Source organism: Cucumis melo, unplaced genomic scaffold (assembly GCF_025177605.1).
Source record: "Cucumis melo cultivar AY unplaced genomic scaffold, USDA_Cmelo_AY_1.0 utg000183l, whole genome shotgun sequence".
NCBI classification, from domain to species: Eukaryota; Viridiplantae; Streptophyta; class Magnoliopsida; order Cucurbitales; family Cucurbitaceae; genus Cucumis; species Cucumis melo.
In genome coordinates, this window is record NW_026123821.1 from 85,251 (window position 1) to 99,631 (window position 14,381).

A 14,381-nucleotide genomic window follows, 5' to 3' on the forward strand; every position below is an offset into this window, starting at 1 on the left:
ACTGGAAATGCACTTGCAGCGAAGGAAACGGGCTGAGCTCGAGGACTTCCGGTGCTCGTCCCAAGAAAACGCGAGCGGGAATGCCCCGGACTCAGTTTTCTCGTCCTGGGGAAAAAAGCGGTCCCTCGACGGTTTCTTCCCTTTGCTCCGTATTGGTCATAAGTCTTTCGATCTTTGGGTCTCGTGCTCCGAGGACTTCAACCCACACTGCTGGCATGCTCCCTGACACGTTTTCCGGAGGTATAGGTCGGGAAGCGAGCTCGTTGGAGGGAGAACTGTGGTGCGACCCAAAACGGTCCAAAAGATGGCCGAAGCTTCCAACGAGTGGCGAACGCTCGTTCGGTGTCAGAAACCACTGGAAATGCACTTGCAGCAAAGGAAACGGGCTGAGCTCGAGGACTTCCGGTGCTCGTCCCAAGAAAACGCGAGCGGGAATGCCCCGGACTCAGTTTTCTCGTCCTGGGGTAAAAAGCGGTCCCCCGACGGTTTCTTCCCTTTGCTCCGTATTGGTCATAAGTCTTTCGATCTTCGGGTCTCGTGCTCCGAGGACTTCAACCCACACTCCTGGCATGCTCCCTGACACGTTTTCCGGAGGTATAGGTCGGGAAGCGAGCTCGTTGGAGGGAGAACTGTGGTGCGACCCAAAACGGTCCAAAAGATGGCCGAAGCTTCCAACGAGTGGCGAACGCTCGTCCGGTGTCAGAAACCACTGGAAATGCACTTGCAGCGAAGGAAACGGGCTGAGCTCGAGGACTTCCGGTGCTCGTCCCAAGAAAACGCGAGCGGGAATGCCCCGGACTCAGTTTTCTCGTCCTGGGGTAAAAAGCGGTCCCCCGACGGTTTCTTCCCTTTGCTCCGTATTGGTCATAAGTCTTTCGATCTTCGGGTCTCGTGCTCCGAGGACTTCAACCCACACTCCTGGCATGCTCCCTGACACGTTTTCCGGAGGTATAGGTCGGGAAGCGAGCTCGTTGGAGGGAGAACTGTGGTGCGACCCAAAACGGTCCAAAAGATGGTCGAAGCCTCCAACGAGTGGCGAACGCTCGTCCGGTGTCAGAAACCACTGGAAATGCACTTGCAGCGAAGGAAACGGGCTGAGCTCGAGGACTTCCGGTGCTCGTCCCAAGAAAACGCGAGCGGGAATGCCCCGGACTCAGTTTTCTCGTCCTGGGGTAAAAAGCGGTCCCCCGACGGTTTCTTCCCTTTGCTCCGTATTGGTCATAAGTCTTTCGATCTTCGGGTCTCGTGCTCCGAGGACTTCAACCCACACTCCTGGCATGCTCCCTGACACGTTTTCCGGAGGTATAGGTCGGGAAGCGAGCTCGTTGGAGGGAGAACTGTGGTGCGACCCAAAACGGTCCAAAAGATGGCCGAAGCTTCCAACGAGTGGCGAACGCTCGTCCGGTGTCAGAAACCACTGGAAATGCACTTGCAGCGAAGGAAACGGGCTGAGCTCGAGGACTTCCGGTGCTCGTCCCAAGAAAACGCGAGCGGGAATGCCCCGGACTCAGTTTTCTCGTCCTGGGGTAAAAAGCGGTCCCCCGACGGTTTCTTCCCTTTGCTCCGTATTGGTCATAAGTCTTTCGATCTTCGGGTCTCGTGCTCCGAGGACTTCAACCCACACTCCTGGCATGCTCCCTGACACGTTTTCCGGAGGTATAGGTCGGGAAGCGAGCTCGTTGGAGGGAGAACTGTGGTGCGACCCAAAACGGTCCAAAAGATGGCCGAAGCCTCCAACGAGTGGCGAACGCTCGTCCGGTGTCAGAAACCACTGGAAATGCACTTGCAGCGAAGGAAACGGGCTGAGCTCGAGGACTTCCGGTGCTCGTCCCAAGAAAACGCGAGCGGGAATGCCCCGGACTCAGTTTTCTCGTCCTGGGGTAAAAAGCGGTCCCCCGACGGTTTCTTCCCTTTGCTCCGTATTGGTCATAAGTCTTTCGATCTTCGGGTCTCGTGCTCCGAGGACTTCAACCCACACTCCTGGCATGCTCCCTGACACGTTTTCCGGAGGTATAGGTCGGGAAGCGAGCTCGTTGGAGGGAGAACTGTCGTGCGACCCAAAACGGTCCAAAAGATGGCCGAAGCTTCCAACGAGTGGCGAACGCTCGTCCGGTGTCAGAAACCACTGGAAATGCACTTGCAGCGAAGGAAACGGGCTGAGCTCGAGGACTTCCGGTGCTCGTCCCAAGAAAACGCGAGCGGGAATGCCCCGGACTCAGTTTTCTCGTCCTGGGGTAAAAAGCGGTCCCCCGACGGTTTCTTCCCTTTGCTCCGTATTGGTCATAAGTCTTTCGATCTTCGGGTCTCGTGCTCCGAGGACTTCAACCCACACTCCTGGCATACTCCCTGACACGTTTTCCGGAGGTATAGGTCGGGAAGCGAGCTCGTTGGAGGGAGAACTGTGGTGCGACCCAAAACGGTCCAAAAGATGGCCGAAGCTTCCAACGAGTGGCGAACGCTCGTCCGGTGTCAGAAACCACTGGAAATGCACTTGCAGCGAAGGAAACGGGCTGAGCTCGAGGACTTCCGGTGCTCGTCCCAAGAAAACGCGAGCGGGAATGCCCCGGACTCAGTTTTCTCGTCCTGGGGTAAAAAGCGGTCCCCCGACGGTTTCTTCCCTTTGCTCCGTATTGGTCATAAGTCTTTCGATCTTCGGGTCTCGTGCTCCGAGGACTTCAACCCACACTCCTGGCATGCTCCCTGACACGTTTTCCGGAGGTATAGGTCGGGAAGCGAGCTCGTTGGAGGGAGAACTGTGGTGCGACCCAAAACGGTCCAAAAGATGGCCGAAGCTTCCAACGAGTGGCGAACGCTCGTCCGGTGTCAGAAACCACTGGAAATGCACTTGCAGCGAAGGAAACGGGCTGAGCTCGAGGACTTCCGGTGCTCGTCCCAAGAAAACGCGAGCGGGAATGCCCCGGACTCAGTTTTCTCGTCCTGGGGTAAAAAGCGGTCCCCCGACGGTTTCTTCCCTTTGCTCCGTATTGGTCATAAGTCTTTCGATCTTCGGGTCTCGTGCTCCGAGGACTTCAACCCACACTCCTGGCATGCTCCCTGACACGTTTTCCGGAGGTATAGGTCGGGAAGCGAGCTCGTTGGAGGGAGAACTGTGGTGCGACCCAAAACGGTCCAAAAGATGGCCGAAGCTTCCAACGAGTGGCGAACGCTCGTCCGGTGTCAGAAACCACTGGAAATGCACTTGCAGCGAAGGAAACGGGCTGAGCTCGAGGACTTCCGATGCTCGTCCCAAGAAAACGCGAGCGGGAATGCCCCGGACGCAGTTTTCTCGTCCTGGGGTAAAAAGCGGTCCCCCGACGGTTTCTTCCCTTTGCTCCGTATTGGTCATAAGTCTTTCGATCTTCGGGTCTCGTGCTCCGAGGACTTCAACCCACACTCCTGGCATGCTCCCTGACACGTTTTACGGAGGTATAGGTCGGGAAGCGAGCTCGTTGGAGGGAGAACTGTGGTGCGACCCAAAACGGTCCAAAAGATGGCCGAAGCCTCCAACGAGTGGCGAACGCTCGTCCGGTGTCAGAAACCACTGGAAATGCACTTGCAGCGAAGGAAACGGGCGGAGCTCGAGGACTTCCGGTGCTCGTCCCAAGAAAACGCGAGCGGGAATGCCCCGGACTCAGTTTTCTCGTCCTGGGGTAAAAAGCGGTCCCCCGACGGTTTCTTCCCTTTGCTCCGTATTGGTCATAAGTCTTTCGATCTTCGGGTCTCGTGCTCCGAGGACTTCAACCCACACTCCTGGCATGCTCCCTGACACGTTTTCCGGAGGTATAGGTCGGGAAGCGAGCTCGTTGGAGGGAGAACTGTGGTGCGACCCAAAACGGTCCAAAAGATGGCCGAAGCTTCCAACGAGTGGCGAACGCTCGTCCGGTGTCAGAAACCACTGGAAATACACTTGCAGCGAAGGAAACGGGCTGAGCTCGAAGACTTCCGGTGCTCGTCCCAAGAAAACGCGAGCGGGAATGCCCCGGACTCAGTTTTCTCGTCCTGGGGTAAAAAGCGGTCCCCCGACGGTTTCTTCCCTTTGCTCCGTATTGGTCATAAGTCTCTCGATCTTCGGGTCTCGTGCTCCGAGGACTTCAACCCACACTCCTGGCATGCTCCCTGACACGTTTTCCGGAAGTATAGGTCGGGAAGCGAGCTCGTTGGAGGGAGAACTGTGGTGCGACCCAAAACGGTCCAAAAGATGGCCGAAGCTTCCAACGAGTGGCGAACGCTCGTCCGGTGTCAGAAACCACTGGAAATGCACTTGCAGCGAAGGAAACGGGCTGAGCTCGAGGACTTCCGGTGCTCGTCCCAAGAAAACGCGAGCGGGAATACCCCGGACTCAGTTTTCTCGTCCTGGGGTAAAAAGCGGTCCCCCGACGGTTTCTTCCCTTTGCTCCGTATTGGTCATAAGTCTTTCGATCTTCGGGTCTCGTGCTCCGAGGACTTCAACTGTCACACCCCCTCCCGGACTACCTGCTACCTTAGACCGAAAGATGGCGTGAAGCCGACGAACAACGCTTTTCTGTACCTGTATCTGTCGACTCTGCTTAAAACTTTCATGTGATGAACTTGCCAATCTAGTATATAAACTATTGTACATGCCACAAAACACATCGGATCCTAGGCTAGTCAAACACAGCTAGTCAAACACATACATGAAGTGTACCTCAAAATTTACCAATTTCACGAGTAAACCTAAAGACACCTTAATCAAAATATAACCAACAAAATTTACCCAACTACAGCTCCTAAAGCTTATACAAACTGTGGAGTATCTATAACATACAAGGGTGTGAATACATCACAACACAACAGACTTTATGCCCAACTCAAAACACGTACTGGCAATCGATAATGAAGCTTCCGCAGACTAAGGCAGTCTATCAGGCACCGGGAAGTCGATCTCTACCTGGAAAATGGGTAAAACATTTTGGAAACGGTGAGCTATGAAGCTCAGTGAGTGACTCAGTTTAAAACTATGAATTTAAAGATAACAGCACGTGAAAACTTTACACATATAAATCTGTTTATACAAGTCGTAAATGTAAATGTGTAATAGTAAGAATAGCTTCCTTAAATACTCAGCATGTTCATCATTGAAATCTAGCAAGGCATATCAAGTATATCGAAGCATTTTAACTAACATGACGAATCTACGTTGTGTAGGGTACACCTAGTACAACAACGTTTACAAGCACTACGATGTAGTGGGGCCCGCCCAGCACTCCCATCGTCTTTGTCGTAGTGGGGCCCGCCCAGCACTCACGACAGCATCGTTGTTACGGAGTACACTCAACGTCAACAACGAAATCTAACCAGTGTGCACACGGTAATCTCTAGCCTCAGGCTCAAGATCTCAGTCATGTAGTTAATGAAAATTTCATAAATCATCATAAAATATTAAAACATGCCTGCTTATAAATTTTACACAAAGCTCGAACTTTACTCAGCTCTTTCGTGGAAAATTGTAGTTCTTAAAACAAAACTTCATACTAATTCATGCTTTGCTTAAAATATTGTGGTTTAAATACTTTCCAAACATTTAATATCTACGTGCTAGCATAAATTTCTTTAAGAAATCTAGTCTCCAAATGTATACTTGAAAATAGTCATGAAATTCAAATACCTTTCATGGCTTCGTAAATAAACATTTATCGCATTCAATCATAATAACAGTTATGGAAAATATTTCAAAGTTGGTTTTGTCACTCACAGTCTTGGGCTAGATCCTTGGTCTATAAGCTCGGTTTAATTCTTCTCGGCCTGCCAACAACCCAACCGAGTATTAAAACCTTAAACATTCTGGTTTCCTAAAGATATACATAACATGTCGCACCAAAGATGACGCTCACGAAAACAAAGCTTAAGAAATAAAATCCTATTTCAACAATTCTCTAAAATTTCCAGATTTCTAACATAAACTTCAAAGAACTATAACTTTCTCAATACTTAACCAAAATGAGTGTTCTTTATATCAAACTCTTCATTTTGCGATCCTCTAAAACTTACCTGAAGACATATAAATCTGATTCCCCGTGCATAAATACATATAACCCTCAAAACAGAACCACTTCCAGAATCGCGCGCACACGACCTCTTTAACTTGTTCCTACAATTTAACCAATTTTTAGTCGTTTTTGGTTTACAATTTCTTCATGAAAGTTGTAGTAAATTGAATAAGCTTTCCAACCATACCAAATAGAAATTCTAACTCCACCGATACACTCTGAAATACAAGAAAAACCAGAGACCTCCTGATTTCGAGTGAAAACCAACTGCCCTGTTTTCTTCATCAAAAAGCACCAAATGAAAATCCGAATTTGCTCCAACGTTCTTCATAAAGTTTGTTTAAAAATGAGTTAACTTTCAGCAAATGTAAATCTCACCTCTTAATTCCTTTTGAAGAGTTCAAACCGAATTAAAAACCAGTGATGTGCAGAATGAACTAAAATTCAGCCATTGATACACTTTGCTTGAGTTCTCCTCCTCTTCTTCAACCTAAAAATTCTAGTAAAATTTCTCTTCTTCTTCCAAACTCTCTCTTAGAAGTTCTCTGCAAATTGAAGAAGGAAAAAGAAAAAAAAAAAAATAAAGAGAACTTGGATGTCTTCAAACTTGGCGGTGAAGGGAAGAGAAGAAGAAGAAGAAAAGAGAAAATGAACTTTTCTTCTCCTTTTCTTCTTTTTGTCCTTTCTTTTCTTTATTTTCTTCAATTAATTTAATAAAACTATTTAATATATAAATATATATATTTATATTTACACTTAATTTCCATTTTTTTCTTTTTTTTTTTCCACATTTAAAGAAATTAAACCAAGAAAATATCGGGTTTACAACTTACCTTCCCTTTAGAAAATTTCGTCCTCGAAATTTAGAATGTCCTTAACTGAAAAGTATCGGATAGCTCTTCTTCATCTGATATTCTGGTTCCCAAGTTGCATCCTCCGCTCCATGATGTCTCCACAAAACTTTTATGAGTGGAATCGTTTTGTTTCTCAAAACTTGTTCCTTTCTGTCGAGAATCTGAACTGGTTCTTCAACATAACTCAAATCTTCTTTTAATTCAACTGGTTGATCTTGCAACACATGCGATGGATCTGGTATATATTTTCTTAACATGGATACGTGGAAAACATCATGTATTCGTGCAAGTTCTATTGGCAACTCAAGTCTATACGCTGCTGGTCCCACTCGTTCCGTTATCTGATATGGCCCAATATATCTAGGACTTAACTTACCTTTTCTTCCGAAACGAATAACACCTCGCCATGGAGATAATTTTAAGAAAACTTGATCTCCAACTTGGAATTCTAGGTTTCTTCGTCGCTTATCCGCATAACTTTTCTGTCGATCTTGGGCTTTCCTCAGATTTTCTCTGATCAACTTAATATTGTTTGTCGTAATCTGAACCAACTCAGGACCTACTAACTTCCGCTCTCCCACTTCATTCCAGCACACAGGAGTTCTGCATGGTCTCCCGTATAAGGCTTCATATGGTGCCATACCGATACTAGACTGATAGTTATTATTATAAGCAAACTCCATAAGTGGCAAGTGGGTATCCCAACTTCCTTTAAGTTGTAGGACACATGCTCTCAACATGTCCTCTAAAGTTTGGATGGTCCTCTCGGACTGACCATCTGTTTGGGGATGAAATGATGTACTAAACTTTAGCCCTGTTCCCATTGCTTTCTGTAAACTAGGCCAAAATTTAGAAGTAAACCTCGGATCCCTATCTGAAACTATGGACACTGGTACTCCATACTGACTCACAATCTTATCAACATATAATCTCGCTAGCTGGTCTAACGTAGATGTCATTTTAATCGGTATAAATCGTGTCGTCTTGGTGAGTCTGTCTACTATTACCCATATACCATCATGTCCACTGGATGTACGAGGTAATCCAAATAGAAAATCCATAGTAATATGCTCCCATTTCCACTCTGGCACTGGCAAAGGATTAAGAAATCCTCCTGGCCTCTGTCTTACTGGTTTAACCTGTTGACAAATCAAACATCTATCAACATATTCAGCTATCTCTTGCTTCATTCCAGACCACCAATAAGTCTTCTTTAAAGTTCTGTACATCTTGGTGCTACCTGGATGCATAGCGTAAGCTGAACTGTGAGCTTCTTCTAGAATAGCATTCTTAAGCTCACTGATATTCGGAACACATAATCTTCCTTGTTTAACAATGGCTCCATCTGTTCTCAGCTCAAACTCCACCTCTAAGCCTTTCTTGGATTTCTCAAACTTCTTCTGTAAATTACTGTCTTCTGACTGTCTTCTTACAATCTCAGTTACTAGAGAAGACCGAACCTGAAATTGAGCTAAGAGACTTCCTGAATCCTCTGTAGTTACTACTGCCTTGGAACCTCTTAACTCATTCAACAAAGCTACTCGAATACCACACAAGGCACTCTTCGGAAGTCTTGACTTCCTACTTAATGCATCTGCTACTACGTTGGCCTTACCTGGATGATACTCTATAGTACAATCATAATCTTTAATCAGTTCTAGCCATCGCCTTTGTCTCAGATTTAGCTCTTTTTGATCAAAAATATACTTCAGACTTTTATGATCTGTGAAAATATGGCACTTTTCCCCGAACAAATAGTGTCTCCAGATTTTTAGTGCTAAAACAACTGCTGCTAGCTCAAGATCATGGGTAGGGTAATTACACTCATGCTCCTTCAACTGCCTTGAAGCATAAGCTATTACATTCCCATCTTGCATAAGCACACAACCTAATCCTAGCCTTGAAGCATCACAATAAATCACATAGTCCTTCCCTGTTACAGGAAGTGCCAAAATAGGTGCTGTAACTAGTCTTTTCTTCAATTCCTGAAAACTTTGCTCGCATTTATCTGACCACTCAAACTTAACATTCTTCCTTGTCAAAGCGGTCAAAGGCAATGCCAATCGAGAGAAATCCTCAATAAAATGCCTATAGTATCCTGCCAAACCCAGGAAACTACGTACTTCTGTCGCACTAATTGGTCTTTCCCAATTGACAACCGCTTCTACTTTTTGTGGATCGACACTAACTCCTTTTGCTGAAACTACATGCCCCAAAAATACTACCTGTTCCAACCAGAACTCACATTTGCTGAACTTAGCGTATAACTGTTTTTCACGTAGAGTCTGTAGAACAATCCTCAGATGTTCCTCATGAGATTCTCTGTCAACTGAGTAAACTAATATATCATCAATGAACACAATCACAAACTGATCTAAATACCGATGGAAGATCCTGTTCATGAGATCCATGAAAACCGCTGGCGCATTCGTTAAACCGAATGGCATAACTCGAAACTCATAATGCCCATACCTCGTTCTAAATGTTGTCTTAGCAATATCTGATTCTCTAACCTTCAACTGGTGGTATCCTGACCTTAAGTCAATCTTAGAGAACAACGTTGCTCCCCTTAATTGATCAAATAAGTCATCGATGCGTGGTAAAGGATACTTGTTACGTATTGTAACCTTGTTTAACTGTCTATAGTCAATACATAATCTGAGGGTACCATCTTTCTTTTTCACAAAAAGCACTGGTGCTCCCCACGGCGAAACACTAGGCCTGATGTATCCCTTGTCAACTAGTTCCTGTAACTGCATCTTCAATTCTTTTAGCTCGCTTGGAGCCATTCTATACGGGGCTTGTGAAATAGGTGCTGTTCCTGGTAATAATTCAATAGTGAACTCAATCTCTCTATCAGGTGGCAAACCTGACAGATCATCTGGAAATACATCAAGAAACTCTTTCACCATAGGAACATCTTCTGGCTTTAGTTTTTCTCTCTGCACTACTACGATGTGTGCAAGAAACGTTGTGCAACCCTTCCTCAGTAATTTCTCAGCTTTCAAAACTGAGATTAAACTTCTAGAAACGGCCTTCCTCATACCTCTAAAAACAACTTCAGCAAAGCCTGGTTTTCTGAAAACCACTTCCTTTCTATGGCAATCCATAGATGCATAATGAGCAAATAAGAAATCCATTCCCAAAATTACATCTAACCTCTGCAACTCTAGTGGTAGCAAGTCCACTAGCAAACTGATACCTTCTACTAAAACTTCACAATTACGTAACACCTCATTAACAAGTAAAACGTCACCAACTGGAGTGTATATAGCTAACCCCTCAGATAAAGGCTCTAGCATCCTATTCAACTTAGTCAGAAATATACTAGAAACAAAGGAATGCGTAGCACCTGGATCAAATAAAACGTCTGCAGGTACATTACAAATAAGAATCGTACCAGTAATAACGTCTGGTGCATCCTCTACTTCTTGTTGAGTCATAGCATAGACTTTTCCCTGTTGCCTCGGTCTTCCAACAACTCCCTTTTGCCTTGCACCACTGGTACCCTCTGTTGGAACCACTGAAACTCTCGATTGCTCAATTGTCTGGGACCCAACTCCCTGATCTCTCTGAACTGTCATGTTCAACTGCGGACAATCTTTCTTGAAATGTCCTGGCTGTCCGCACTGGTAACATACACCGGCACCTACCAAACACTGACCCCGATGGTTCCTGCCACAACTCGTGCATGGTATTCGCCTGACGGTACTAGCAATGGACTCCTGACCTGGTTGCGATCTTACTGTTGATCTAATGGGTTGACTAGGTATTCTCTGGCTCTGTCTCTGAAAAACACTACCATAACTCACGTTCCTCGATGCTTGGCCTCCAGAGCGATTCTTAAAATCTTGACGGCTTGAAATATTTATCCCAGGCGTGAACCTCCGCTGCTCACGGCCTCTAAATCCACTAGCTGTTGAAGTCCCACGACTAAGCTCCACTGCCGATTTCTCTTCTGTTATACTCTGCTCCACACGAAGGGCAGTCTCCACTAACTGAGAGAAATTCGTCCACTTAGCAATGGCTGTAACTGGGGTACGTATTTCAAAACGCAATCCTCTTTCAAACCTTCGGCACCTGTCACTCTCAGAAGCTATAATAACGTCAGCATACCGTGAAAGCTCGGTATACTTCCTCTCATACTCAGCCACTGAAAGTGATCCTTGTTTCAACCCCAGAAATTCATCCCTCTTGGCTTCGCAGTATGTGCTGGGATAATACTTATCTTCGAATATGCCTCTAAAAGTCTGCCAGTCTAAAGCACGTGCATCACTGCGTCTTGCTAATATAGATTTCCACCATCCTTCAGCCTCTTTTTGCAACAAAAATGTGGCCAATCTAACCTTTCGCTCCTCAGGACAATTCATCACATCAAAACACTTTTCAAGCATATTCAACCAGTTCTCTGCATCAGCTGGATCTGTGGAACCTTCAAACACTGTAGCCCCTAACTTCTTCAGCCGTTCAATTCCGTATGCCTTTTCTGGATCACTAGGCTCTGCTCTATCTGTCCTTCCTATTTCCTGTGTTGTTCTCGCAAACTGCTCGTTTCCTGCACCACCTCGAACTCCTAGGGTACTAGATTCCCCTACAGATGGACCTTGGGTAGGACCTTGCATCCCGTCCTGATTCTGCCGGCGTCGTCTACCAGTACGTGGTGGCATGACTCCTATAATATGTCAACACATTAGACATACTATAAATACTTAACTCAAATGCATGATACTAAATGTCTACTCACGTATTAATAATAATTGGACTCACTTCTACCCTTACCTAGACCATACTCCACTAGTTCCCTTTAAGCTAACTTGACGTTCAATTATTTACTTTCCAGTTTCTTCTTAGAGCTAACCGCTCTACCTTAATTCCCATGGAGCAAACTGCTCTGATACCAAGTTGTCACACCCCCTCCCGGACTACCTGCTACCTTAGACCGAAAGATGGCGTGAAGCCGACGAACAACGCTTTTCTGTACCTGTATCTGTCGACTCTGCTTAAAACTTTCATGTGATGAACTTGCCAATCTAGTATATAAACTATTGTACATGCCACAAAACACATCGGATCCTAGGCTAGTCAAACACAGCTAGTCAAACACATACATGAAGTGTACCTCAAAATTTACCAATTTCACGAGTAAACCTAAAGACACCTTAATCAAAATATAACCAACAAAATTTACCCAACTACAGCTCCTAAAGCTTATACAAACTGTGGAGTATCTATAACATACAAGGGTGTGAATACATCACAACACAACAGACTTTATGCCCAACTCAAAACACGTACTGGCAATCGATAATGAAGCTTCCGCAGACTAAGGCAGTCTATCAGGCACCGGGAAGTCGATCTCTACCTGGAAAATGGGTAAAACATTTTGGAAACGGTGAGCTATGAAGCTCAGTGAGTGACTCAGTTTAAAACTATGAATTTAAAGATAACAGCACGTGAAAACTTTACACATATAAATCTGTTTATACAAGTCGTAAATGTAAATGTGTAATAGTAAGAATAGCTTCCTTAAATACTCAGCATGTTCATCATTGAAATCTAGCAAGGCATATCAAGTATATCGAAGCATTTTAACTAACATGACGAATCTACGTTGTGTAGGGTACACCTAGTACAACAACGTTTACAAGCACTACGATGTAGTGGGGCCCGCCCAGCACTCCCATCGTCTTTGTCGTAGTGGGGCCCGCCCAGCACTCACGACAGCATCGTTGTTACGGAGTACACTCAACGTCAACAACGAAATCTAACCAGTGTGCACACGGTAATCTCTAGCCTCAGGCTCAAGATCTCAGTCATGTAGTTAATGAAAATTTCATAAATCATCATAAAATATTAAAACATGCCTGCTTATAAATTTTACACAAAGCTCGAACTTTACTCAGCTCTTTCGTGGAAAATTGTAGTTCTTAAAACAAAACTTCATACTAATTCATGCTTTGCTTAAAATATTGTGGTTTAAATACTTTCCAAACATTTAATATCTACGTGCTAGCATAAATTTCTTTAAGAAATCTAGTCTCCAAATGTATACTTGAAAATAGTCATGAAATTCAAATACCTTTCATGGCTTCGTAAATAAACATTTATCGCATTCAATCATAATAACAGTTATGGAAAATATTTCAAAGTTGGTTTTGTCACTCACAGTCTTGGGCTAGATCCTTGGTCTATAAGCTCGGTTTAATTCTTCTCGGCCTGCCAACAACCCAACCGAGTATTAAAACCTTAAACATTCTGGTTTCCTAAAGATATACATAACATGTCGCACCAAAGATGACGCTCACGAAAACAAAGCTTAAGAAATAAAATCCTATTTCAACAATTCTCTAAAATTTCCAGATTTCTAACATAAACTTCAAAGAACTATAACTTTCTCAATACTTAACCAAAATGAGTGTTCTTTATATCAAACTCTTCATTTTGCGATCCTCTAAAACTTACCTGAAGACATATAAATCTGATTCCCCGTGCATAAACACATATAACCCTCAAAACAGAACCACTTCCAGAATCGCGCGCACACGACCTCTTTAACTTGTTCCTACAATTTAACCAATTTTTAGTCGTTTTTGGTTTACAATTTCTTCATGAAAGTTGTAGTAAATTGAATAAGCTTTCCAACCATACCAAATAGAAATTCTAACTCCACCGATACACTCTGAAATACAAGAAAAACCAGAGACCTCCTGATTTCGAGTGAAAACCAACTGCCCTGTTTTCTTCATCAAAAAGCACCAAATGAAAATCCGAATTTGCTCCAACGTTCTTCATAAAGTTTGTTTAAAAATGAGTTAACTTTCAGCAAATGTAAATCTCACCTCTTAATTCCTTTTGAAGAGTTCAAACCGAATTAAAAACCAGTGATGTGCAGAATGAACTAAAATTCAGCCATTGATACATTTTGCTTGAGTTCTCCTCCTCTTCTTCAACCTAAAAATTTTAGTAAAATTTCTCTTCTTCTTCCAAACTCTCTCTTAGAAGTTCTCTGCAAATTGAAGAAGGAAAAAGAAAAAAAAAAAAATAAAGAGAACTTGGATGTCTTCAAACTTGGCGGTGAAGGGAAGAGAAGAAGAAGAAGAAAAGAGAAAATGAACTTTTCTTCTCCTTTTCTTCTTTTTGTCCTTTCTTTTCTTTATTTTCTTCAATTAATTTAATAAAACTATTTAATATATAAATATATATATTTATATTTACACTTAATTTCCATTTTTTTCTTTTTTTTTTTCCACATTTAAAGAAATTAAACCAAGAAAATATCGGGTTTACATCAACCCACACTCCTGGCATTCTCCCTGACACGTTTTCCGGAGGTATAGGTCGGGAAGCGAGCTCGTTGGAGGGAGAACTGTGGTGCGACCCAAAACGGTCCAAAAGATGGCCGAAGCTTCCAACGAGTGGCGAACGCTCGTCCGGTGTCAGAAACCACTGGAAATGCACTTGCAGCGAAGGAAACGGGCTGAGCTCGAGGACTTCCGGTGCTCGTCCCAAGAAAACGCGA

The 14,381-nt window shown here is 44.3% G+C and overlaps 1 protein-coding gene across 13 annotated transcripts; it reads right to left on the reverse strand.

The window, feature by feature from the left end:
* Window positions 1–4,531: 4,531 nt before the first annotated feature.
* On the reverse strand, window positions 4,532–13,854 carry LOC127145682 (uncharacterized). Of its 13 annotated transcripts, XM_051080696.1 has the most exons (7): window positions 13,702–13,853; window positions 13,511–13,595; window positions 13,325–13,424; window positions 13,029–13,078; window positions 12,158–12,224; window positions 10,263–11,534; window positions 4,532–5,763 (listed from the first exon to the last, which is right to left on the reverse strand). In XM_051080696.1, exons 6-7 carry the CDS (start codon window positions 11,527–11,529, stop codon window positions 5,723–5,725), a joined length of 1,308 nt encoding a protein of 435 aa, XP_050936653.1. In that variant the 5' UTR covers window positions 11,530–11,534; window positions 12,158–12,224; window positions 13,029–13,078; window positions 13,325–13,424; window positions 13,511–13,595; window positions 13,702–13,853; the 3' UTR covers window positions 4,532–5,722. The 13 variants fall into 13 exon arrangements, 11 of the variants coding, with proteins under 11 accessions (XP_050936653.1, XP_050936648.1, XP_050936650.1 ...); XM_051080691.1 differs by lacking the exons at window positions 12,158–12,224; window positions 13,029–13,078 and having other exon boundaries at window positions 13,702–13,854; XM_051080693.1 differs by lacking the exon at window positions 13,702–13,853 and having other exon boundaries at window positions 13,325–13,682.
* Between the last annotated feature and the right edge of the window lie 527 nt (window positions 13,855–14,381).